Below are 25309 nucleotides of genomic sequence, written 5' to 3'. Positions count from 1 at the left end.
GGGGAGGTACCCCCAGGCAAGAACAGATCACGGAGTTCTCTGCTCCCCCTCCCCCTGGGGCCTGCACCCCAACCCCCTGCCACACCCTGCACTCCCTCCTGCACCCCAACTCCCTGCCCTGAGCCCCCTGCCACACCCCCAACCCTCCTGTACCCCAACTCCCTGCTCTGATCCCCCTGCTGCACCCAAAACCCCTGCCACACTCTGCACTCCCTCCTGCACCCCAGCACCCTGCCCTGAGCCCCCTGCTGCACCCCACACTCCCTCCTGCACCCAAGCCCCCTGCTGCACCCCGTGGGCAGGGGCAGGGGTGGAGTGGGGGCTGGGGGCAGCGGGAGGCGGGGATGATGCGGCCCTCGGGCCAATGTACAAGTCCTCATGTGGCCCTCCTGATGATTCAAGTTTAGGACCCCTGGTGTAGCCATTTTGCAGCATGGTTTAGGACAGGAAGCAAGGACACTATTTGGTGGAAAGCAGAGAGGCAATGCAGACCTGACTCTGCCCAAACATTTCTAAAGGAAACAGGTCTCCTGGGTCCCAGTCTGGTGCTTTATGTTCAGTGATGCCCCTGCTGGCTGAACACTTTGTCATGCTGATCCCCATGCCGGCTGGCCGGACTCTGGCCCTGCATTCTGACCTGTGCATGCTGGCGCGCCAGGCAGTCAGAAGCAGCTCTGAGCGGGGCAAGTGCACAGGACAGGGACACATGGCTGGCCTGCTGGAATGGCTATGGATCTCCATGATGGGGATGGCACCAGAGGGCAGCAGGGGGCTTCTCAGTGGGCCAGGGAGGAAATGAAAGAGGGTGGGAGGAGAACAGGGCAACAGCAGGACTGGCTGACTGCTCGCATAGGGAGGGGAAAGGCATAGAGCCTAAGGCCAGAAGGAGCCATATATATATACCCAAATAATCCTTGCAAGTGACCCACACCCATACCCACACCCACACTGTGGGGGGAAGGCAAAACCCCTGCAAGGTCCCTGCCAATCTGACCTGAAGGGAAATTCCCTCCAGCCCCACTTGTGGTGATCAGTTAAACCCTATGCACATGAGCAGGACCCAGCGAATCACGCACCTGAGAAGGAGAAAGCTCGGTGCCCCCTCAGAGCCCTGGCCCGCCCCGTCCAATGTCCCATCTCCAGCTGTGGCCGTCCCTGATGCATCAAAGGACGGACATAAACGAACAACCCAGAACACACTGTGGCGGGATGAGACTCCCTTCCTGATGCCTGGGCAGCTGAAACCCTAAAGCCTGAGCTTTAGGAATGTGAGACAAACGGGAAGTGAGTCCCAGGGTAGCTCTGCACCCCTGCAAAGAGTGGGGGTGAAATGCAGCCCTCCTGGCGTGGCAGCGTTTCACCCCAACTTAGCACATGGCTGTGTGTGCACACAAGGTGGTGGGGCAGAAGGGAATCCTGCCCTAGCTGTCTAGGTATTTTTGAAGGCCCATCATGGCAGTATCTAAGCACCTTACTTAGCCTTCTCGCTTTTAAAAGTGATGGGGCTATGCCACACTGGCCTCCCCTGTTCCCGTGCCCCTGGCTAGGGCCTTGTTGACCCCCACTTGGAAGGAACTCCACAGCCAGGGACTGGACTGGACTGTAAATCAGGAAGTGTTACTTACTCCTTTTCGGGTTTCAGAGTAACAGCCGTGTTAGTCTGTATTCGCAAAAAGAAAAGGAGTACTTGTGGCACCTTAGAGACTAACCAATTTATTTGAGCATAAGCTTTCGTGAGCTACAGCTCACTTCATTGGATGCACAGTGTGGAAAATACAGAAGATGTTTTTATACACACAGACCATGAAAAAATGGGTGTTTATCACTACAAAAGGTTTTCTCTCCCCCCACCCCACTCTCCTGCTGGTAATAGCTTATCTAAAGTGATTACTCTCCTTACAATGTGTATGATAATCAAGGTGGGCCATTTCCAGCACAAAAACCTGGATTTGTGCTGGAAATGGCCCACCTTGATTATCATACACATTGTAAGGAGAGTGATCACTTTAGATAAGCTATTACCAACAGGAGAGTGGTTTTGGGTGGGGTGGGGGGGTGGGGAGAAAACCTGGATTTGTGCTGGAAATGGCCCACCTTGATTATCAAACACATTGTAAGGATAGTGATCACTTTAGATAAGCTATTACCAACAGGAGAGTGGGGTGTGGGGAGAGAAAACCTTTTGTAGTGATAAACACCCATTTTTTCATGGTCTGTGTGTATAAAATCATCTTCTGTATTTTCCACACTATGCATCCGATGAAATGAGCTGTAGCTCATGAAAGCTTATGCTCAAATAAATTGGTTAGTCTCTAAGGTACCACAAGTACTCCTTTTCCTTACTCCTTTTCATAACACAAAAACTAGGGGTCACCAAATGAAATTATTAGGCAGCAGGTTTAAAACGAACAAAAGAAAGTATTTCTTCACACAACACACAGTCAACCTCTGGAACTCTTTGCCAGAGGGTGTTGTGAAGGCCAAGACTATAACAGGGTTCAAAAAAGGACTAGATAAGTTCATGGAGGATAGGTCCATCAATGGCTATTAGCCTGGATGGGCAGAGATGGTGTCCCTAGCCTCTGTTTGCCAGAAGCTGGGAATGGGCAACAGGGGATGGATCACTTGATGATTACCTGTTCTGTTCATTCCCTCTGGGGCACCTGGCATTGGCCACTGTTGGAAGACAGGATACTGGGCTAGATGGACGTTTGGTCTGACCCAGTCTGGTCGTTCTTATGTACACCCAGGATGCTCTGCCCTCAGCTTCAGCATCCCAGAGAGGCATGTCTCTAAGCTAGCTAGTGTCTGCTTCACTGTGGCACCTTGAGATTAGGGACAGGAGCTTGACTCAGACCCAGAAATGAATGGGGAGCTGCATAGAGTCCTGGAGTGATGGGAGGGGTGAACCCACAGTCACTCTGCAGGTACTGGAAAAGAACTGTGGCTGCTGACTGTGGCATAGTGGTCCTGTCCTCCAGGCGGAGGGGGAGAGAAGCTGCCCTGCCTTGCGGCGGTGTGCAGGCTCCTTGCCAGAGACAGCTCATCTCATTAAGGTGAACTCAATCCAGTCCAAGAGCTGGATTTCAAGCCATCTCCTCTCCGCTGCCATGTGCCTTTTACAGGGTACGTGCTCCCCATGCCCATGGGAGAGACCTTCTTTGTGTCTGTAGCAGAGGAGAACCCACCAAACCCACAGACACAGGGACAGTTTGGATCAGGCTCCAGGCTCAGGCCCGCCTCTGGTCTTCACTAACTGCAGGCAAAGTGTAAGAGGTTCCAGTCTGGGGTCAGGCGAGGCTAAGCACCTGGACTTTCCGATGCTTCTACCTGAGCCTTTGGCGAAGCTGGGGCTGGGAATTCTCCCTCCGCCTCCAGCATTTCTGCCATGGTTTGGACCAGTCACCGCAACAGCAGCAACTCACCCAGCATTCGGCCCCACCAGAGCCAAGACATCACAAAGGCTGGAAACCCATGGGTCACTTCAGGACCTTCACCAGAGTGTGATTCAGGTTCAGATCTAGATAGGTTTTGTCGGGGATGGAGAAGGAGGGTTCCCTCAGTTTTTCTGAATCTCCACACCCTTTCCTAGCCCTAGCTGCTTCTCTTTCACAAGTATGCAGTGCACACGACACAGCAGTGTTTCGTTTCAGGATCGTAAGGTTGTACCTTTGTTATCCAGAACTTCTGTTGTGGCTTTTTGTGATCCTGATCCAACATCCTGGCCTGGGGCTTTTGCATATTCTGTCTTCCATAACTGTGTCGGTAAGAAAGGAGGGGTTAGAAAATGCAGAGGTGTAAGAAAGTAAGTCATCAGTTCTGGGGCTCGTAGAATCTCTATAAGGTCAAAGGTACGCTAGCTGGATCAGAGGTTGGTATTGCTCTGTCCCTGCTCAGCTGGCCTGCTGGGTTCCATGCAATTGCTAGAGAATTAGACAGGGACTTTGTTAGAGTGAGCACTCCCTTGTTGAAGTTCAACCACCAGCCTGAAGGTAGGAGCCTAAACACGCTTCTGATCAGCGATGTTGTTTTTGCCTTTGGAATAGACCAGAGTGAACAGCATTTTCAAAACAGTTTCTTAGGAGGATGAGAGGCCTCTTGAAAAATTTTGCCCCCAAACCTTCCCCCTGTTCCAAATGATCAGAGCGGGTGAAAAACAACTCACTGAAACACTTTTTTTCCAATGAAAAATGTCTTTTTGATAAACGAACTATTTCCTTTTTGTCAGCTTTTGTGTCAAAAACACAATTTTCCAGTTTTCGGAAAAAAATAATTGGTACTGAAAACTTCTGAGGACTATTTCAAACAAAATGACATCGTTTGGTTTCTTTCTAAATTTGTTGTGGGGAATACTTAGTGTTTTCCACACCAGCGCCACAAATTACACCACTTCAGTTCTGGGTTACGCTATCGCTCTCTGTTCGTAATGTGCCTAGGGGGAGATGTGAAGCTAATGAAAACCATTGTCGCCCCACTCAGTATGGGAAATTCTGCCTCTTATCCACAGCTGGCTTAGCAAAAACATGACACCTACCCTCACAATTCCATCTGTGCCTCCCGTGATGATGACGCTACATGTGTCCCACTCCATTACTTCAGCAAAGCAGCAGCAAACAATGGCTCCTTCCAGGCCGCAGGCGGTGCTGATGCTTGCCAGAGGCTGGCCGTTGATGGTCCACAAATGTAAATAGGATCCGGCACAAGAGGCAATGTCACCCTAGAACACACCAAGCAGCATTATTTCAGGATCCCACCAACACCACCTGTGGCTGTTAGGCCCTTGTTGTAATCTATGGCATTTGCCCTTCTTCATTTTATTTCTCTTCCACTCTTTTTGTCATAAGAGCTGATCAAAAAATGAATTTTTTTATTCAAAATTCTAGAATTTCAAAGCAAAAATTCTGGAATTTCATTTTGCAGGGTTTGAAACAGATTCACTTGCAGGTTCTTCACTTTTTTTGTTGCATTTTTTAATCAAAAGTTTTATCAAAACGGTTCTTTTTCATTTAATGAGAAATCCAGTTTTTGATAAACGAACAACACTGATAACCATTTTTGATTACGTTTTCTAAAATATTTTCAATTAAAAAAATCACATAAAATTGTGAAATAATTAAAAAAATCGGAAAAATTGTTTTTTTTAAAAAAGGCCATTTCCCTACAAAATGACTTTTCATTTGAAAATTTTCCAGCAGCTCTAGTTAACAGCCTGATATTTTTTACTACATTCTGCTCTTGAGGGACAAAAGTCAGCTGAGGCAGTACATGCAAGTAAACTTCACGCATCGGAACTAGCAAAGAAATAAGAAAAATAACATCGGGTGTTGGAAAGCCGAGGCTGTCAAGTATTGCCAAAGGAATAGGCACAATACCAGTGTTGGAACGATGATGCCTTTGGATGAAGATATGAAGTTTTGCTGTGCATGTGTTACTGAAATATGTTGTAAAGTTGGGAACACCCACAACCAGTCTTTCAGGTGCGACAGTGGAGGAGCCAGATGCACTGAAGGCCCATTAAAGGAAACCATACTCCCAAGGACTATCCAAGGAACCGTATACAATGGAGACTTCTCAGAGATAGCACGTAGACAATGGAGACTGCTTGACTCACATCATAGCAAAGGGTCTTTCCAGCAAGCTGGAAGAGACTATAAAAGAGGGGAAGTGACATCACCGCTTGGCCTCTCTTCCCCCCCCCCCCCCAGCTCAACACCTGGAAACACGTTTGGAGGTAAAAGGCTGAACTAGGGAGGTGGTCCCAGGCTAAAGGAGAGTCCCAGACTGTATGTGGAAGATCTGTAACCTGCTTGTACTATCCGTCAGGGTGAGACACTGTTTGATTCAAATACTATCTAGTTTATAGAACTCAAATTGTGATTTTACTTTTATTTCTTAGATAACCAACTTTGATCTGTACTCTTATTACTTATAATCACTTAAAAATCTATCTGTCTGCAGGTATTAAATCTGTTTTATATTTTACCTAAAACAGTGCAGTTTGGTTGAAGTGCTTGGGAAATCTGCTCAGGTTGCAAGGGTTGGTTCACATCCACTTTCCTTTATAGAAGTGGCAGACTGGGTAATAAATTTACACTGTTCAGGTTTCTGACCAGTGCAAGATGGTACAGCTCTGGGGTCCTAGGCTGGGGAGCTGGAGGAATTGGCTGGAGCCTCTCTGTTGTTGGTGCTGAGTGGCTGGCAAAAGCATTCATATAACTCAGCTGTGTGTGTCCCTGCCTGTGGATGTCTGTGTAAGTGCAGTACCTAGAGAGGTTTACACTTGTCACAACTTCACAGTGTGAGAGGGAGCCCAGGTTGGTAAGCTAGAGGGCTCAGCGGTTTCCCCAATTCCAAGCTGCACCCCAGGGAACCTGTCACAGAGATATTCATACATTTTGGCCAAATTACTGAATAATTCCATGAGACTGATGACGATCGTTTACAAGACAGAATGAAGCTGGGAGACATTTTGAAGAACAAAATTTGCTTTGCAAAATTCCTCATGACCCCAGAGATTTGCAGAACGGGGCGTGTTCCTGAACCCCAGGTGCCCTTCACTCAGACACCGAATGGTGATGTTCTCTTTGATACAAGGCTGTTGTAACTGGCCAGCAGAACCTGTTCCTCAACAGTAGGGATTTTTACCTAATTGTAATCCCACTCTGTTCAACAACACCCCAAGGACAGAGCGATAGATAGATGCAGAGCAACCAAACTTGCATGTGGTTCGTATGCCTCCCCTCCATGGACACGTCTAGGCTGTAACCTAGAATGGTAGGCATAGTGGTTTGGCTATCACGTGTGCAAAAGCCTGAAACCTGCAGGGGAGACTGTCCCATCCCAGGCTGCTCCTGAGTGTTGGGTAACTTGGCTTGGCATTTCTGTTCAAATAATCACCACTACCACTGCTCCCCACCTGTCTGCAATGTGGCAATTGCCAATGCCTCCTTCTGGTTGGGATGGGTTGTAGCTGCTGTAGCATCTAGTGGAAGAAATCTGGGGACCACCTTGGAGCCGAGCCAAAGCCCCGTGCCGGATCATGGGGAAAGTGGTGCCTGCATCATCCCAAAGTGCAAACAGAGCCTCGGGTTCCATTACCGACATTTGCTATTGGTCTACAGCGCAGCTACAGCCATCCTGAAGGCAAGGAGGCAGTCAGCCTGCCGGTAGATCCTACTGGTCCCAACATGCAAGACTCGGTCTTGATACAAGCAACCATCTGCTTCACTGAACACTAGACCAGATAAGCTAATGCCCAAACACCCTGGCAACCCTGAAGGGTTAAAAAAGAAACACAGCCAACAGAAAATGTAGATAATAAAGGAAAAATAATAATAAAATTTGAGGGCTGAATCCTTAGCTCCTTAACTAGATTTCACTAGGTCCTTGCTCTGGCAGAACTCCTAGTGACTTCATGGGAACAAGGGGAGAGTAAGAACTGCCCCAGGATTTGAGCCTTAACTTTTAATGTAGATAATTGTAAGCTCTTTAGGGCACAGACTTGCATTTCATTCTGTGTTTGTACAGTGCCTAGCACAATGGGGTCCTGGTCTCTGACTGGGGCTTCCACTGGGTTAAAAATAGAACTAAACAAATTCATGGAGGATAGGTCCACCAATGGCTATTAGTCAAGATTGGCAGGGACACAACCCCATGCTCGGTGGGTCCCTAAACCCCTGACTGCCAGAAGCTGGGAGTGGATGACAAAGGATGAATCACCCAAAATTGCCCTCTCCTGTTCATTCCCTCTGAACCACCTGGCCCTGGCGGAAGACAGGACAGTGGGCTAGATGGACCATTGGTCTAACCCAGTGTGGCCATTCTTATGCTACTGAGATACAAATACAAAATACTACTACTAATAAACATTCTCATAAATCAGTAATTCACCATGTGGACACTGATTCCTAAACCTCTGTCCAGTTCAGCATCCTCCTCTGCCCCCCAGAATGTTTAGTGTTATGGTATTTTAAAATTATGTTTCACATATGGTTGGAGAGCTCTGCATTCATGGGAGCTTGGCTCACAGTGCCAATAACACCCTTCGCAACTGAGTCTCTCCTCTCCTTGTAATGCTTGTGTGTACAGCTTTAAGGGCAATTGTGTGTGTGCAGTGGGAGCAGAAAGTCACAGATCTCCAAAGCCTTAAGAGCAAGGAAAATGCAGATATTCAAAGCTCCAGGAGCAGCCTCTAGGATGCGGTCTTTATAATATTGCCCCTGATCTATCTACAAGTGCATTTTTATTAAACTTCCTGGGTTCATCCTCCCCGATATAAATTCCATCCAAACTTTCCAACCCCTAGGAACCAGCTAAAATAGAATAGCAGCAGCAAGTCCACCTGCTCCTGGCAGAGGCTGGTGTGTCCTGAAGTAAGCAGCGTGCATCCGGTTTAAATTAACTACTGCTGCGCCTTTCCCTCCTCCTGATTTTGGACCAGGGCTCTTCACATCGCAGTGGAAAAAAATCAAGACAGACTGAGAAGGGTTTATTTGAAACTGCATGGCCAGTACGGAAAGAATTGAAACTTGGGCCCTGGCTACACTTGAAACTCTACTCTGGTACAACCACAGCTGTGCCACTGTAGTGCTTCAGTGTAGACACTGACTACAGCAACAGGCGTGGTTCTCCAGTCGCTATAGTTAATCTACCTCCCCAGGAGGTGGTAGGCTAGGCTAACAGAAGAATCCTTCCATTGACCTAGCGCTGTCTACACTGGGGGTTAGATCAGCTTAACTATGTCCCTCAGGCTGTGGATTTTTCAAACCCCTGAGAGATGTAGCTATGCCGACGTAACTTTTCAGTGTAAACCAGCCTTTAAACTACTTTAACTGCATGGGAGCCTGGGAGGCTCCGGGATTTGGTAATGGGCTATAGAGTTTTTCAGGTCTACATCGCTGACTGAATTCCAACAGAGATCAGCAGCTACAGAAAACCTTTACTTTCTTACTCAGATTGTAAATTCTCCAAGGCAAGGATCACCTTCTTGCTCTATTTCTGTACAGCACCTAGCACAACAGGGTCCTGCTCCATGACTAGAGCACCTAGGCACTACCGTATTAAACCTAATAATGTACCATGCCTAACCTGGCACTATGGGGTTCTGGTCCATGACTGTGGCCCCGGGTGTCATTGCAATAGACCTATTATTGGGGCCCTACTTGCTACCACAGGACAAATAATAAGAATGTAACACAGAGCTATGTGGAGACTGGAATTTCTGTTTTTCAGCAAATTCCTCCATTTCAAAATTTGTTTTATTTCAAATCAGAATGAAAACAAAGAAATTCAAAATTTCCCATGACACAAACTTTCTGAAAAAAAAAATCCTCAAGGATCAAGCCAAATGTTTCTTTAATATGTTTCAACATATTCCATTTCAGTTTCGACGTTTTTAAATGTCTGTCTTTACAATATAAAATGAAGCATGTTGAAACGAAAAGTCATTTCAGACTGAAAAATGGAAATATTATGTTCTCAAAAAACTGAAATGGAACGTGTTGACCTTAGAGAAATACTATTCTCATGGTTTCCCCCCCAAAATGAGATTTTATCAAAAATCAATGTATTGGCTTCAATGAAATGATGTTTTCTGATAGAAAAGCCTTCTGTTGGAAAATTTTCAATTAGCACCGATCTAACAGCTGCTCAGTGACCCCCATCAAAGTACTGATTGTCTCAATCCAATCCCTAGTGCACTAATTCCACATCACAACAATCATCACCACTGTCATGGACCCTGCTTGGCCCACTGCTTGGCAAAGGAATCAAGGACAGCATGGGCTATAGACAATGGACCCCACTCTCCCTCCAGGGGAAACTTATGGTGGGACACAGTGGAGGAAGCTTTGGAAACAGATAATTTTATCCTCTAGCATCTTAACCCAGCATCTTTCACCAGCACTCCTATTTATTTTAAAATGTGTGGCTTCTCCAGTTTACTTTGCGGGGGTCTGACAAGAACAGTCAAGTGTTGGCCTAACTCTGTGGGAGTTTTACCACTGACCATTGGTATTTGCCATTAAGTGTATGGAAAATCCCACTCCTTGGGCTTTAGTGGAAATTATTATTATTATTATTCATTTGCATTGGAGTCATGGACCCCAGAAGCCTCAGTCATGGACAAAGTCCCCTCACGCTAGGTTTTGTACAAATGCAGAAGAAATAAACAGTCCCTGCCCCAAAGTGCTGACAACCTCAGTTGTTAGGGTACACAGATGTTTTGGGACTTCTTATTGCTATGACCTCAATATACACCCCTAACACTTCTCAGCACAAGCCACAGTACTCTGTGACTTGACAACCGCTGCTCTCTTTTGTGAAGATCAACTGAACACAGAAACACGGGCGTATATAAACAGCCTGCTCAGGAAGCAGAGATTTGGGGGAATTCACATCCAAGCAAGTTGAGTGCCTACAATTAAATCTAATCCAGATTATTTTCATAATGATGTGCAAGCAGCTGTGTTTCTGGGAACAGACTGCAGATGGATTTTTCGTTTCTACCACCATCCCTAATAGGAGAGATTAAAAAGACTGGGACTTGGAAAAGAGAAGACTAAGGGGAGAGGGTTATGAGAGACGTCTATAAAATCATGAATGCCGTGGGGAAAGTGAATAAGGAAGTGTTATCTACCCCTTCACAGAACACAAGGACCTGGAGTCACCCGATGAAATTAACAGGCAGCAGGTTTAAAACCAACAAAAGGAAGTACCACTTCACACAACACACAATCAACCTGTGAAACTCGTTGCCTAAAGATGTTGTGAAAGCCACAAGCATAACACGGTTCAAAAAAGAATTATATAAGTTGATGGAGGACTGGTCCATCAGTGGCCATTAGTCAACATGGTAAGGAATGCAACCCATGCTCTGGGTGTCCCTAAGCCTCTGACTACCAGATGCTGGGTCTGGACGATAGACAACAAGGACAAGTGCAGAGTCCTGCAATTAGGACAGAATAATCCCATACACTGCTACAAGTTGGGGATCAACTGGCTAAGCGGCAGTTCTGCAGAAAAGGACCTGGAGACTGCAGTGGAGGAGAAGCTGGATATGAGTCAACAGTGTGACCTTGTTGCCAAGAAGGCTAACAGCATATTGGGCTGCATTAGTAGGAGCATTGCCAGCAGATGGAGGGAAGTGATTATTCCCCTCTATTCGGCACTGGTGAGGCCACATCTGGAATATTACATCCAGTTTTGGGCCCCCCCACTACAGAAAGGAAGTGAACAAATTGGAGAGAGTCCAGCAGAGGGCAACGAAAATTATTAGGAGGCGGGGGCACATGATTTACAAGGAGAGGCTGAGGGAACTGGGCTTATTTAGTCTGCAGAAGAGAAGAGTGAGGGGGGATTTGATAGCAACCTTCAACTACCTGAAGGGGGGTTCCAAAGAGGATGGAGCTCGGCTGTTCTCAACAGTGGCAGATGACAGAACAAGGAGCAATAGTCTTAAGTTGCAGTGGGGGTGGTCTAGGTTGGATATTAGGAAACACTATTTCCCTGGGAGGGTGGTGAAGCACTGGAATAGGTTACTTGGGAAGGTGGTGGAATCTCCATCCTTAGAGGTTTTTAAGGCCTGTCTTGACAAAGCCCTGGCTGGCATGATTTAGTTGGGGTTGGTCCTGTTTGGAGCAAGGGGTTGGACTAGATGACCTCCTGAGGTCTCTTCCAACCCTAATCTTCTATGATAGGGGATGGATCACTTGATAACTGCCCCATTCTGTTCATTACCTTGGAAGCATTTGGCACAGGCCATTGTTAGAAGACAGGACACTGGGCTAGATGGACCATTGGTCTGACCCAGTACGGCTGTTCTTATGAGCCCCTTTCTAGTGGAGAGGGTTGGAGGGGGAAGGAAAACAATAGCACATCAGGTAATTGTCTGCTGGCTGAGACCGCTGATTCAGGAACATCCAGAGCCGGTAGACTGTGGATCAGGACTTGGGTGTAATTAGTCCCACCTGGCACAGCCGTAACACATGCATGTCAGGAGAAATCACTGGAAGCAGAAGGGTCACATGTGAGCCAAAGGCAGAAGTGCAAGGGACTATACTGCTATGCTTCTCAAGCCAGCTCACAAATCAAGAGGTTTAATCTTCCTATCCAGCCACACACGGATGCTTCTACTTAGCTATTCGTCTATATTGTACCTTTTAGTGCTCCCTTCTCATCCTTAAGAATACTATTAGCAACCTCTATAAAAGGGAAAATCAATTGATCAGCATCTCAGGATGTTTTTACATTGGGAAGAGCACCCCTTACATTATCATGAAATGCTCATGGACACATCAGGAGGAAGATGATAAATGAAGTTCTTACCGTTGAATCGTTGATGGCAATAGCAGAGAGACTGACCCTATGGGCAGGGAGATGGGTGACGTATGTCAGCTTGTTCAGGTCCCATATGATGCAGGTTCTGTCATTGGATCCGCTCACAAGGACGCTGTAGGTCACAGATGCAGCCAGACAGGTCACGGCCTGAGTGTGTCCATACAAAGCCTGGGAGTACAAAGCGACCCCAAACCATAACCAAGCAGCTGGGTTACTAGGGATCCACATTCCCACTGGGATTAGTTTAGCAAGAACATGTGATTTACTCCACAAAATCAGAGTCTAAAATGGAATCTCAAAGCTCCCTTGTCCTTAACTTAAAGATGGGGAAACTGAGGTCCAGAGAGATTAAGTGACTTTCCTAAACTTACCCAGTGAATCAGAGGTGGTAACAGAACCCAGATCTCCTTGTCCTTAGACTTGTGTTATAGCTATTTGACCATACTGCCTCATATAAAACACTTTTAGCTCTGGTTAGCAGTGTAAAACGTCTCTTACCTCTGCCCTTCTGGCCTTATCAAGGTGAAATTCATACTCAGAGGTTAGAGCTGTTCAACATTTGTAAAATTTTTAAATAAAAATATTTTCAATGACATTTTGGAGACATTTCTCCCGATTATTCTACCCGATACAGACCGTCTCAATATTTTTTCTAATACTGAAGTTTTGCGAAATTAAAATTAACCTCTCTGGGAACCTTTCTGTTAAACATTACTTTCTTTTACCCCTCCCCCCTATTTTGTAAGCATCTCTATCATAAGAGACACTGCCAGTTTAGCTTAGCCCCAAAATTTAGGTCTTCCATAAAAAAGCCCCTTAATTTTAGTCAATGTCTTACAGACAGAAACTAATACATTCATTTCACTTAATGGATGTGATATGCCGATCTGATTTTACACCCAACATGCAGTGGTGTAAATGAGGGTACAAGGTTTTGGACAATGGAGAATCGGGCCCTACTTGCTTTCTTTAAAATTCCTGGGCCTGATTTTCAGTCTTACTGAAGTCAATGAGTGCTGTGACTCGACTTCCCTGAATGTCACACCAGAGTTTTAATGCGAATTTTAACTGGAGAGGTGAATTCCCCGCTGGCTTTCTCTGCATGGAATAATCAATGAACTTCTAGGGTTTGACTCGGTTCAGCGTGGGTCTCGGTCCTGAACGTCCCTGTTGACCTCTCAGAACACGTATGGTATATACTCTCCTCCTATGTCAGCCCAACTTCTTGCTGGCCGCCTAATAAATGCTATTTGCCAAGGTTGTTCGGACAACAGCATTTAAATATGAACCCCTCGGGTCAACATGCTCTGTTGCACCAGGCTGTATGGGACCGAGATGACTTTCAGGTGTCACAGGCATGACATGGGCCTGAGATACAGGGTTTGATATAATTTTAGACCCTATCAAAGTATGAGCTCATGGGTAAAAGATAATGGCAGAAGAGGGGATTTAAGCAAAGCTGTGCAAAGTTTTCATCCCAGCCTTGAAGCCCATTCCCAACTGAGCTCTGGGGGGCTCCAGGCTGTGGGGCGAGTTTGGGGCAGGCTTGGAACTTCAGGGCAGCCTGCGAGCGATTTATGGTTGTAGGTCACAACCAGACAAAACCCAGTGGAGTTTGTTCCCATGCGACACAGAACACAGTGGCTGCTGATCAGTTTCACCTGGAGTTTTTTGGTTCACACAAAATAAAACTTTTTAACTTGTCAGAAAATGCTGATTCATCAGAACTGAGCCTTGTTGCGGAAACATGTTGATTTCGAGAAAAATTTTGTTGGGAAAGTTTCTGAGGGTGGAATTTTGGATGGAATTCAAGAGAGTGAGATACACCTCACTCCTGAATAGCCGGTGTAGGCACCGGTGCAGGCACTCATCTGGGACGTGGGAGACCCAAGTAAGCGTCCTGACCACCACGCTACTGAGCCATCCTCTTGCTCCTTCCGTATCTGCTGTCGGAGCTCTTCCACTTATAGATAATTAAATATTCAGTGGCTGCAGAGAGAGAGAGCGACTCCGTGTCTGAATCAGAACAGGGATGTGAGCCTGAGTCTCTGGTTACATCGACACAGATATGCAAGACTGGCGGCGCGGCCTTTGCTGGCCCAGGTTCGCTGATTTGGGCTCCTGGGGCTCAGGCTGTGGAGCTGGCAGTGAGTGCATCTCTGGAGCAGGAAACAGACCATTCACACCAACCTGCTGAGAGCTCTTCTCCAGGTTTCAGACCTTTGCCGTTAGTTTCTTGGTTTGCAGGTCCCTGTTCTCTAAGGCTGGACAGCAGTGCGACAGCACAAGGGAAGCCACCATCACAGGACTTCTCCGTTCAGGCAGAGCCAGTCAGTGCTGCCAATTCAGGACAGACAGAGCCCTGGTCTCTGATTGCAGTGCTTGTGCACAAAGACTGCACCTGGCCTGCAGCAGTAGTCAGTGGTCTCTTCATCCCCTCCATACACTGGCCAGCCACAAAGGAAACACTGCACCCGCAAAAAGGGTGACTCAGCAGGGGTGTGCTGCAGCTTTGCTGCACCCACTCCACCATGGGTCTGTGCTTGAAAGGCGCAACACAGCTCTTCTGGATGCTTATCCGAACCGGTTACGTGTTTCCCTTGGTGCAGAGTTGTGGGAGTGTGAGTCACATGGGCCACTCTTTTTCAGACAGATAAAACTGCACAGATGGATACCGTGGCTATTACGCTGCATCTTCAGTGCTACACAAAACTTTGGAGGCAGCCCGTTAAGAAGGGAATAAGATCTTCCTGCTGAAACACAGTTTCTGTCTTTTACTCCAACTCAAACAAGAACAGATTAGTCCCTTGAGAAGGCTGATAAGTGAATAGCATGAGCTTTATAGCACATCAGCTTTACTTAAGTGAAGCTCAGTATCTCAGGGATAACGATACAATAGTTTTGTTCAGCAGAATAAACAACGACCATGAAACAACAGCACGTAATTCACTGGAAGTCATTTAGGGGCATAGTTCAGATTGACATCTAGGCCACAGAGACATCTAAATGATTAATGCCTTCTGCCAGTAGAGACCGAAAGGAAATCCAGGCCGTTTTTGGCATTGCGTGATTCACACCGGTACTTTGTGGAATATGGGCAATATCATTTAATTGCAGCATACACATTAGCAACACCGGCTCCTCAAAAGTCAGCCATAAATTGTGGGCCGCTAATGAGACTGGCAAACCAGTAAAGGTAAAACAAAGAACCTCCCTGAACCTTTGCCCAAAATGCAAACTGACCCTGAACTGAACTTTTCTTGATCTCCAAAATGTGTTGCTTAGATTTTACCCTAGAGCTGTTTCTTTCCCTTCCATATCTGTGTCCTGGGTTCTGAGAGGAAACAGACAGGCTAACGTTCATGAGACAAGGCCTTCTGATGGTGTTTTGAGCCTCTTCAGAAGCAGGAAGTATTAGAAACTCATGTCAATTTGTGCTCCAATTTGCAGGGCCAAGAGGTCTAGCTAAATAGATAATATTCTGGGGGCCTCTCCAAGCTCAACCCAGACTCAGCCTTTTGACATTTCCCCATCACCTATGGCAAATGAAATATGTTCTTGTCCTGGACCTGGGAAAACCTGCATTTTTTCCTGAGTCTTTTCTGCAGGAACTAATGGACAGAGCATATTTCTTCGGATTGAATACCTTCATGTCTCTCAAACCCCACGAACGCTTCCCCTTATTATTTCACCTGAGAGTATCAGAGGAGAGTTATCTCATTTGGTCTAAGGGGAAAAGGGAACAAGTTGCTGTCTATTTCCTTAGATATCACTGAAGAACATCAAAAGCGTATTCAGAAAAGCAGCCCAGGTGGTCACAATTTCAGGCCTGAATGTCTATGGCATTACTTCAGTTTTATGGCAGTCTAAATCCTGGTTACAATGGAGTTACCCCAGCAGAAAGCTAGAGAAAGGCAGTTTGGATCTGGATAGAGATCCATATTCTGCCACTTGGGCCATTTTCCACCTTATGGGAGTGATGGATGGACCTCACAAAGGTCCCAAATTCAGGATAGGTAAAGTATCCAGAACTCTGGTTACTTATCTGAACCTTCTTGATCAGAAATACTGGGCTGGAAATCTGGTTAGAGAAGTCTTACAACGTTTTGGTGCTCCTGCCTCCTGACCCAGCTAGAACAAAGGAAATGGGAACCATTTGAACAATACATAACGACTCGGATGGAGCTGGGTGGGGTGAAGGTCCACGGGCGGTTGGAGTGGAGGGGTATATTTCTTATTTTCAAGACTTGAGGGCATAGCAAGCTATACTAGCATTGCTAAAGTGTGAGAAAAAGACAGACTGCTCAGAAGTCTGTTAGAGGCAGGTACGGCCAACCCCATATGGGGTTACACATAGGGAAGGCCGGAAACAAGAATTCTATTTTATGCAAAAAGTTGATGTTTCAAACATTTGGTTTTGTATCAAACCTGAGACCTTTTGAAATTTTCAGCTGAACACCTGAGAGAATGAAAGAGACGCCCACTCATCACAGAACAGCCAACTGCCAGTGGTTAGGGTACTCACCTGAGAGAAAGATCAATCCATGCTGTGAATCACGACCCTGAGCCCCACCCCAGAATAACCAATAGCCCAGTCACTAAACACACACTTACAGTATGGGAGACCCAGAGCATCCTTACTTTGAACCTGAGAAACCTCCCCAACAAAAGTTTCATTGAAAATGACATGTTTCTGCAGAACAACGTTTGTTTTTGACACAATGGCATTTTATGTTGAAAAAGTGTTTTGTCAAAACAACTCTGGGTTAGATTCCCTGAGTCCATTTGTCACTGTCAATGCCTAAACGGGTGGCAGGTTGATATGCTGTGTGATGCCATCTATACCATCTTTCTTTGTCACCCTGATAGAGGAACAGCTTTCATCAAAACCCCTTCCCAGTTCTGATCTCAGACCTGCACTTACTAAGCTGGCACGTCAGGTTAGCTGTGGTACTGTACCTGTCTCAAGTTCAGGCATCTCACTTTGTCCTTGACCAGGGAAAGCTCCCAGACACACACAACGGTGCTCGTTCCAGAGGTAATGACAGTAGTTGGTGTGGGACATACAGCACAGAGGCACTTGCCCCAATCTGTCATGCATTCGAGTGTCACTGTGTTCTGCAGAAGGTAAAAACACTGGCAGTCATTTCTGTGGCACAGATTCCTTTGATTGAAGCCTGTCAATATTTAAACCAGAGAACAGATTTGGGGCTTGAGAACCAAGCTCTCATCTTCCCTTCGAGACTGGGAAAGGAATGTTCCTCCTACCCATTCTTGAGAACCAAAGGAAGGTTGGGATCAAAGGTCAGTCCAAAGAAAGGGCCCAGTCCCTCAAGGTGCAGGGCATCCTCAACTCACAGTGAAGTTAGACTAAAGACTAAATTTTCCTCTCAGTTCTGCTCTCACAGCCTGCATGTGTAACAGCATGGTTATGTGTATGTTGGTGTGGGAGTGGATCAACCTTTACCTGCTGGCTGGATTGGAAGGATGATCCAGCAATTAGGGCACTAGCTTAAGATTCAAGGAACAGGTTCCATTCTCTGCTCTCCAACAGGCATCCTGTGTGACTTTGGGTGAGTCAATTAGTCTCTCTGTGCCCAGTTCCTCACCTGTACAATAGGAATAAGCAGCTCCCTACCTCACAGGCATGTTGTGAGGATAAATACATTACAGATTGTGATGCTGTCATATTCTACAGTGATGGGGCACCATGTAAGTACTTAAAATAGAGAGGAGAACAACCTGCTACTTACTCATAGGTAGAGGAATTGCTCAAGTGTAGAGGCCGGTGCTTTTGGTACAGGGATCCCCGGGTTCTGTCCCCACTGGTGACCCCTGGTTGTTTGTGTTCTCCCAGCACATGGTTCGGTATACATTTAGCTTTCCAGGGGAAAGGGAAAGGTTTCTGCTACTTTGAACGTCTGATGAACTATGCAGGGAACTGAACGCTGGTCTCCCGAGCCCCACACTAGCACTGGCCATCCCTCCTTTTAAGAGAGAACACTGCTCTCTCCTTGGCCGCTGGCACTCCAGCATGCATGCAGCACTGCCATGTGTGCTGTTGATTTCTTACAGTAAAGAAGTCAGAGGATCAGATTTCTAGAGCCCTGCATGGATACAAAAATTTGTATCCGCATCCAATCTGCAAGAATTATCTGTGGCTATCTGTGGATTTGCAGGGCTCTGCACCAGGGCTGGGCTGAGGCTCCGAGGCACCTCCCACCCCCCACTGGAGCCGAGTCGGCGAGAGCGCCGCGGGCAGCTGTGAGGAACCTGTGAGGAGTCGCAGACCCTCCACCTACCTTTGGCCGGGCGGGGAGCCTTGGGGGTGGGGACACAGTCAGGGGCTGCTTCAGCCCCCATCTCCTGCACTGAGGGCAGGTGGAGGGTCCGCCAGGGTTCCCCATGGCTCCCTGGCTGGGCTCCACACTGATCTGGCCAGGTGGGCGACCTATGGAACTTCCTGGGAGCTGCTCGGGCTCCCTACCCAGGGCAGGGGGAGGATCTGCCACAGCTCCCCGCCTGGCTCTTACCGTGGCCAGGCTGCAGCTCCAAGAGCCGCTCTCTGGCCGGAGCCACCCCCCTCCTCCCCCACACACACAGCTGGAGCTGGGTCGGGGAGAGCCATGCTGGCAGATGTGGGGAGCCTGGGTCCCTCCAACTGCCCTAGGCAGGAGGCCCAAGCAGCCTCCAGCCCAAGTCTATGCCCCCCAGACCCCTGCACAGGGAGGGCTTGGAGGGACCCAGGCTCCCGACAGCTGCCAGCACGGCTCTCCCCAACCCAGCTCCAGCTGTGTGTGTGTGTGGGGGGGGGTGGGGCGGCTCTCAGAGTCGCAGCCCGGCCACGCTAAGAGCCAGGTGGGCAACTGCGGGGAGCCATGCTGGACCCTCCATCTGCCTTTGGCAGGGGGCCTGAGCAGTCCCCCACCCAGTGTCCCTGCCCCCCAGGCCCCCACCCAGGGCAGGTGGAGGGTCTGCGCCACGGTTCCTTACAGCTGTCCGCCCGGCTCTTACAGTCAGAGCCCTGCGTGGATACAAAATTTGTACCCACATCCGCACTATCAGCAAAAATGGTCCACAGATATCAGCTGATATAAAGCGGATATCTGCAGATTTGCAGGGCTCTACAGATTTCTAGGGGAAGCTGAATTAGTGTTTTGAATGAGAGCACTGTGCTAAGCTCGGGGGGTGGAGGAAATTGACAGATGGTCCTATCTTAATCCCAGCAGAAAGTTCTGCATCACAAAATTTCTCATCAGGGGCCAAGAGACATTGTATTGTTGTTACGTCCTATCACACAAGTTTCGGTTTCAGTGTAACAGACAATATAGTGACTGGAACTAGAGAAGAATTTCAGATCAGTTCGATATTGGCCAAGATTTTCAAGAGGAACTACTGATTTTGGGTGCCCAATCTGAGACACTTTCAGTGGGGTCAGATTTCCAGAAGGTGCTGAGCACCCACCCTCTGAAAATGAGACCTCTTTACGATGTCTCAAGTTGGGCACCTCAAACACCAAGACACCCAAAATCACAAGCCACTTTCCATTGAATTTCAGGCCAGAAAGGAACATTTAGATCATCCAGTCTGACCTCCTGTATGGCACAAGCCATTACATTTCACCCAGACACTCCCATATTAAAGTCAAAGATTTTAGTTAGGCTAAAGCATTTCAGTCCCCAGCAGACTACACTGTTATGAGCCACAGGCAGAGAGTGGGAGAGACTGAGGTGCCACCAATGACCAAGGCCCCTGCACTGGCAGGGAATTGATTAGGTGGGACATGCCAAGATGATCCCAGCAGGTGATCCGTGCCCCAAGCTGCAGAGGAAGGTGAAACATCCCAAGGTCCTTGCCAATGTGACCTGAGAACTTCCTTCTCACCCCAAAATCTGGTCATCTGTTAGACCCTGAGCACATGAGCAAGACTCACCAAGCATCTTGAAAGAGGATTCTCTGTACCACCTCAGAGCACTGGTCCACCATCTCCAGTGTTTCAAAACCCTTGGCCTTTGTTCTCATTTACCTTGTCAGTTCCGTAGTTTCCAAGGCAGCAGGTGAAATCGTCAAATCCCCAGCAGAAGGTTTTGTTCCAGAGCGGGGGGATCAAAACTTTGTTTTTCTCGACGGCCAGAATGATTTTCTCGGTATGGATGATCTGTCCGATGGCTCCCTTCGGCGCCTCTGAACAGAAGAAGGAGATCACAGTTCATCCTATTGTTTCTAGAGTGCTAAGAGTGACTTTCCCTGCCCTCGCAAGGTGTGCGTGTCTCCGTAACTGTGCTGGGTGATATGACCAGCATCAGAGGCTAAAAGCCACCCTGGGGGCGAGATGCAGCCACATTCCAGACAGGGCTATGGAAACACATGGACACACACCGGGGGGAAGGTATGTCATGCCAGGTGGCACCAAGTCCCATCATCTATGCACAATGCTTCATTCCATCACATTAAACTTCACAGTGCAAGTGAAGCCATATGGGCCACACGCTTCCTCCTGCTTCCAGTGTTGCCAACTCCACATAGCAGAAAGTCACCAGACAAACCCTGAAAAGTTGCTAGATGTAGCTGTTTAAGCACTCAAAAGGCGTCAAAAATGTCATCGAACAAAATTTCCAGAGAATTATACACACACGCACGCACACACAGGCAAGTATAGTCACAAAATCATTCACAAGCAGCTCAATTGTGTTAATAAAATCCATTCCATGCTCTTCTTACAATATACTGTTGCACACCTGAAGCAACTACAACAGCACATTGTCATCATCAGGAGGGCGCCCTGAGGTGCTCATTGGGAAGGGCGCTCTGTACACTGCAGCCCAGGTTGGCTGGGGTTGGTTAATTCAGCTGAGCCTCCCTTTCTTGCCAGCCTGGATTGGAGCCGGCAGGTTAGTGAAAGGGAGAGCCCAGAGCCGGGGGAAAGAGGGCATTCGCCTTACCTGAGCTCGGTGCTGTCGGGAGCCAAGAAAGTAGATTTAAAAACAAAAATCAGGGTTTCCAGGGTTTCATTTCTGGAAAGAGCTGGGCAGCTAACCCCAGGCCAAGCCAGGAGAAGGAGTAAAGGGCAACTGAAAGCAAAATAGCTCCACCTTTGATCCTGTAGCAAGGGCTTCCTTCCTGGAGGCACGATGCCCCCCACGCATTGGGGCACATGGCCCTGTCTCATCCCACCCCACCTTCCATCCGTGCGGCTCTCCTCACTGGCTAACCTGCCTCCCCTGCCCAGCCTGCTTCATTAGCCGTCTTTCCCTGCATCACAGGGTGTGCTACCTACTATGGAGCGGCGAGAAAGAACCACATTTGGGTAAAAACAAGCCCTGGCTCATGTGCTGCTCTCTCCAAAGTGCGCCTGGCTTTAGCAAAGTATTTAATTAGCCTCCACAAATGTCTTTTCCTTGCCTGCAGATTATAGCGATCTCAGCCCAAGCAGCCCTGGAATGCGATTCCTTCCGAGGACATGCTCAATTGAGAGGTAATGACATTGACTTGGTGTGCAACAAAATGTAGTAAGAAAAGCATGGAATGGATTAACACTATTGAGCTGCTTGTGAAGGACTTTGTGACTATAGATATTGGTGACTTCTTTCTTTGAATGTCACTGTAATTGGCAAAAAGAAAAGGAGTACTTGTGGCACCTTAGAGACTAACCAATTTATTTGAGCATGAGCTTTCGATGAAGTGAACTGTAGCTCACAAAAGCTTATGCTCAAATAAATTTTAGTTAGTCTCTGAGGTGCCACAAGTCCTCCTTTTCTTTTTGCGAATACAGACTAACACGGCTGTTACTCTGAAACCTGTAATTGGCAGTGACAGTTGCTAGATTTGTCACGGGTCACTTTGATACTTATTTTCTCGCTAGGGAAACCAAAAAGTCACTAAATCTAGTGACAAAGTTGCTAAGTTGGCAACACCCACCTCACCCCCTGCAGGGGAAGAAGCAGCATGAGCCACCACTCCAGAACTGATGGGGGGCAGACACCAGCCATATGGGATGGGGTGAAGAGAGAAGAGTCCAGGGCCCACCTGCAGACACTTTGTGTTTCCCCACCCCAGACTGTGGTAGAGTGCTCCCTAGAGAGTGGAGAGGGCGGGCACATGGGGTGAACTAGGGCTGGGAAGGCGTTTGTCTCTGGGAGCTGGCCAGATGGGAGGTTTGTGGGAAAGGCTGTTATGTGGGGCGGGGGGGGGGGTTGTAAAAAACAGTTACTCACCTTCTCGTAACTGTTGTTCTTTGAGAAATGTTGCTCATGTCCATTCCAATTAGGTGTGCGCACGCCACGTGCACAGTCGTCAGAAAGTTTTCCCTTAGCAGCTCCCGTCAGGTCGGCTGTGAAGCCCGCTGGAGCGGCACCTTCATGGTGCTGGATATATGACCCTGCCGACCTGGCGCCTCCTCAGTTCCTTCTTACCGGCTACTCTGACAGAGAGGAAGGCAGGTGGGTTTGGAATGGACATAAGCAACACATTTAGAAGAATAACAGTTATGAGAAGGTGAGTAACCGGTTTTTCCTCTTCGAGTGATTGCTCATATCGATTCCAAGTAGGTGACTCCCATATCCTACCTAGGCGGGGGGGTCAGAGTTATGGAATCGCTGACTGGAGCACTGCTCTGCTGAATGCTGCATCATCTCTGGCATGCTGGATGGTGGTGTAATGAGAGGTGAACGTATGCACCGAGAACCACGTTGCTGCCCTCCAGATCTCCTGCATTGAGACCTGGGCCAGGAACGCCACCGATGAAGCCTGCACCCTTGTGGAGTGTGCTGTAAGAGCCGGGGCTGGAACCTTGGCTAGGTCGTAACATGTCTGGATGCAGGATGTGATTCACGATGAGATTCTCTGAGATGTGACCGGGAGTCCCTTCATCTGGTCTGCCACCACCACGAAGAGCTGGTTTGACTCATGGAACATCTTCATGTGCTCGATGTAAAAGGCTAGCACCTGCCGAACATCCAATAAGTGGAACCTCTGTTCTTGGATATTAGCATGAGGCTTAGGGAAGAAGACAGGCAGAAAAATGTCCTTGTTGGCGTGCAAATGTGACACCACTTTTGGAAGGAAGGCTGGGTGAGGTCTAAGTTGTACGTTGTCCGTGTACGGAGGGTCGGATGTGAAGGCCTTTAGCTCCGACACCCTTCTTGCTGAGGTAATGGCGACCAGAAAAGCTACCTTCCATGACAGGTAGAGAAGGGAGGAAGTCCCCAGCAGTTCGAAAGGGGGCCCCGTTAGTTGGGAGAGGACGAGGTTAAGGTCCCACGCAGGGACCGGTTGTCCAATTTGTGGGTATAACCATTCAAGGCCCTGAGGAAATGGGCAACCATGGGGTTGGTGAAGACGGAATGCCTGGCCACTCCTGGGTGGAAGGCCGAAATGGCTGCAAGGTGCACTTTGATGGATGACGCTGTGAGACCCTGCTGTCTCAGGTGCAGTAGGTACTCCAGGATGAGTGGTATGGGCACCTGGAGTGGGGGTGTACGATGCTGAGTGCACCAGAATGTAAACCTCTTCCACTTTGCGAGGTATGTGGCCCTAGTGGAGGGTTTTCTGCTGCCGAGTAGGACCTCTCTTACCAGTTCTGAGAAGAGGAACTCCATGGGGTTTAGCCAGAAAGCTTCCAGGCTATGAGGTGGAAGGACTGGAGGTTGGGGTGATGAAGACAACTGTGGTCCCATGTGATCAGGTCCAGAAGTAGTGGTAACATGATCGGGGCATCCACCGACAGCTCCAGGAGTGTGGTGTACCAATGTGGGCGAGGCAATGCTGGTGCCACCAGAATCGTCCGTGCCCTGTCTCTGCAGACTTTGAGTAGGACATTGTGGACAAGGGGGATTGGTGGAAAGGTGTACAACAGACGTCCTGCCCAGGGGAGCAGGAATGTGTCCGCAAGCAAGCCCTGGATGTGTTTCTGGAAGGAACAGAATTGCGGGCACTTTCTGTTGCTCCGGGTGGTGAACAGATTGACCTGGGGAAATCCCCACTTCTGGAAGATGTAGTGTATGACATCCGGGCAGATGAACCACTCGTGACTGCAGAAGGACCTGCTGAGGTGGTCCACTAGTTCGTTCTGAGCTCCTGGTAGAAATGATTCCTCCAGGTGAATGGAATGGGCTATGCAGAACTCCCATAGCCGGAGGGCTTCCCAACATAGGGGAGAGGAACGGGCTCCACCCCGCCTGTTGATGTAAAACATGGCAGTGGTGTTGTCCATCAAAACTGTCATGCACTGTCCTTGTAGTTGGGCCTGAAAAGTTTTGCATGCTAGCCGCACAGCCCTCAACTCCTTGATATTGATATGGAGGGAGAGCTTGTCCTGCGACCATAGGCCCTGTGTTTGGAGATCTCCGAAATGCACACCCCATCCCAGAGCTGATGTGTCCATTACCAGGGACACGAGAGCTGGGGGCTGTTGAAGGAGACGCCCTCCCACACTGTCTGAGGGTCGAGCCACCATTGGAGGGACTCGAGTATTTGCTTTGGCACAGCGACTACTGAGTCCAGGCTGTCATGCCCCAGGCAGTAGATCAACGTAAGCCATGCTTGGAGGGGTCTGAGCCTCATTCTGGCATGCCGGACCATGTAGGTGCAGTCTGCTATGTGGCCAAGGAGACTCAGGCATCCCCTTGCCTGAGGCCTTGAATAATGTCTGCCATCACTTGGAAGCGGGCCTTGGGCAGAAATGCTCTTGCCTATATCGAGTCCAGTACCGCCCCAATGAACTCTATTCTTTGGGTTGGTAACAAAGTCGACTCACATTGAGGAGGAGACCCAGTCTCTCAAAAGTGGATCTGACCAATCGAACTTGAAACTCCACCTGCTCCCTGGTGCAGCCTCTGAGCAGCCAGTCATCGAGGTAGGGGTATACCTGCACCTGCCTCCTTCAGAGGAAGGCTGCTACAACTGACATGCACTTGGTGAACACTCGGGGGGGCTATCGACAGACCGAAGGGGAAGACCATGAACTGATAATGGT

General features: G+C 48.3%; 1 protein-coding gene across 1 annotated transcript in view; it reads right to left on the bottom strand.

Annotated features, from left to right (window-relative positions):
* WDFY4 (WDFY family member 4) overlaps positions 1-25309 on the bottom strand; it is a 241499-nt gene that overhangs the window by 5043 nt on the left and 211147 nt on the right. The window contains exons 57-61 of the mRNA XM_048858078.2: positions 20363-20520; positions 17296-17454; positions 12325-12504; positions 4535-4717; positions 3670-3757 (exon numbers count right to left, since the gene is read on the bottom strand). Of these exons, the coding sequence (XP_048714035.2) occupies positions 3670-3757; positions 4535-4717; positions 12325-12504; positions 17296-17454; positions 20363-20520 (768 nt within the window). The remainder of the gene's footprint in view (positions 1-3669; positions 3758-4534; positions 4718-12324; positions 12505-17295; positions 17455-20362; positions 20521-25309) is intronic.

This window comes from Caretta caretta, chromosome 7, assembly GCF_965140235.1.
Source record: "Caretta caretta isolate rCarCar2 chromosome 7, rCarCar1.hap1, whole genome shotgun sequence".
NCBI classification, from domain to species: Eukaryota; Metazoa; Chordata; order Testudines; family Cheloniidae; genus Caretta; species Caretta caretta.
This window is presented reverse-complemented; position numbering and strand designations above follow the sequence as displayed.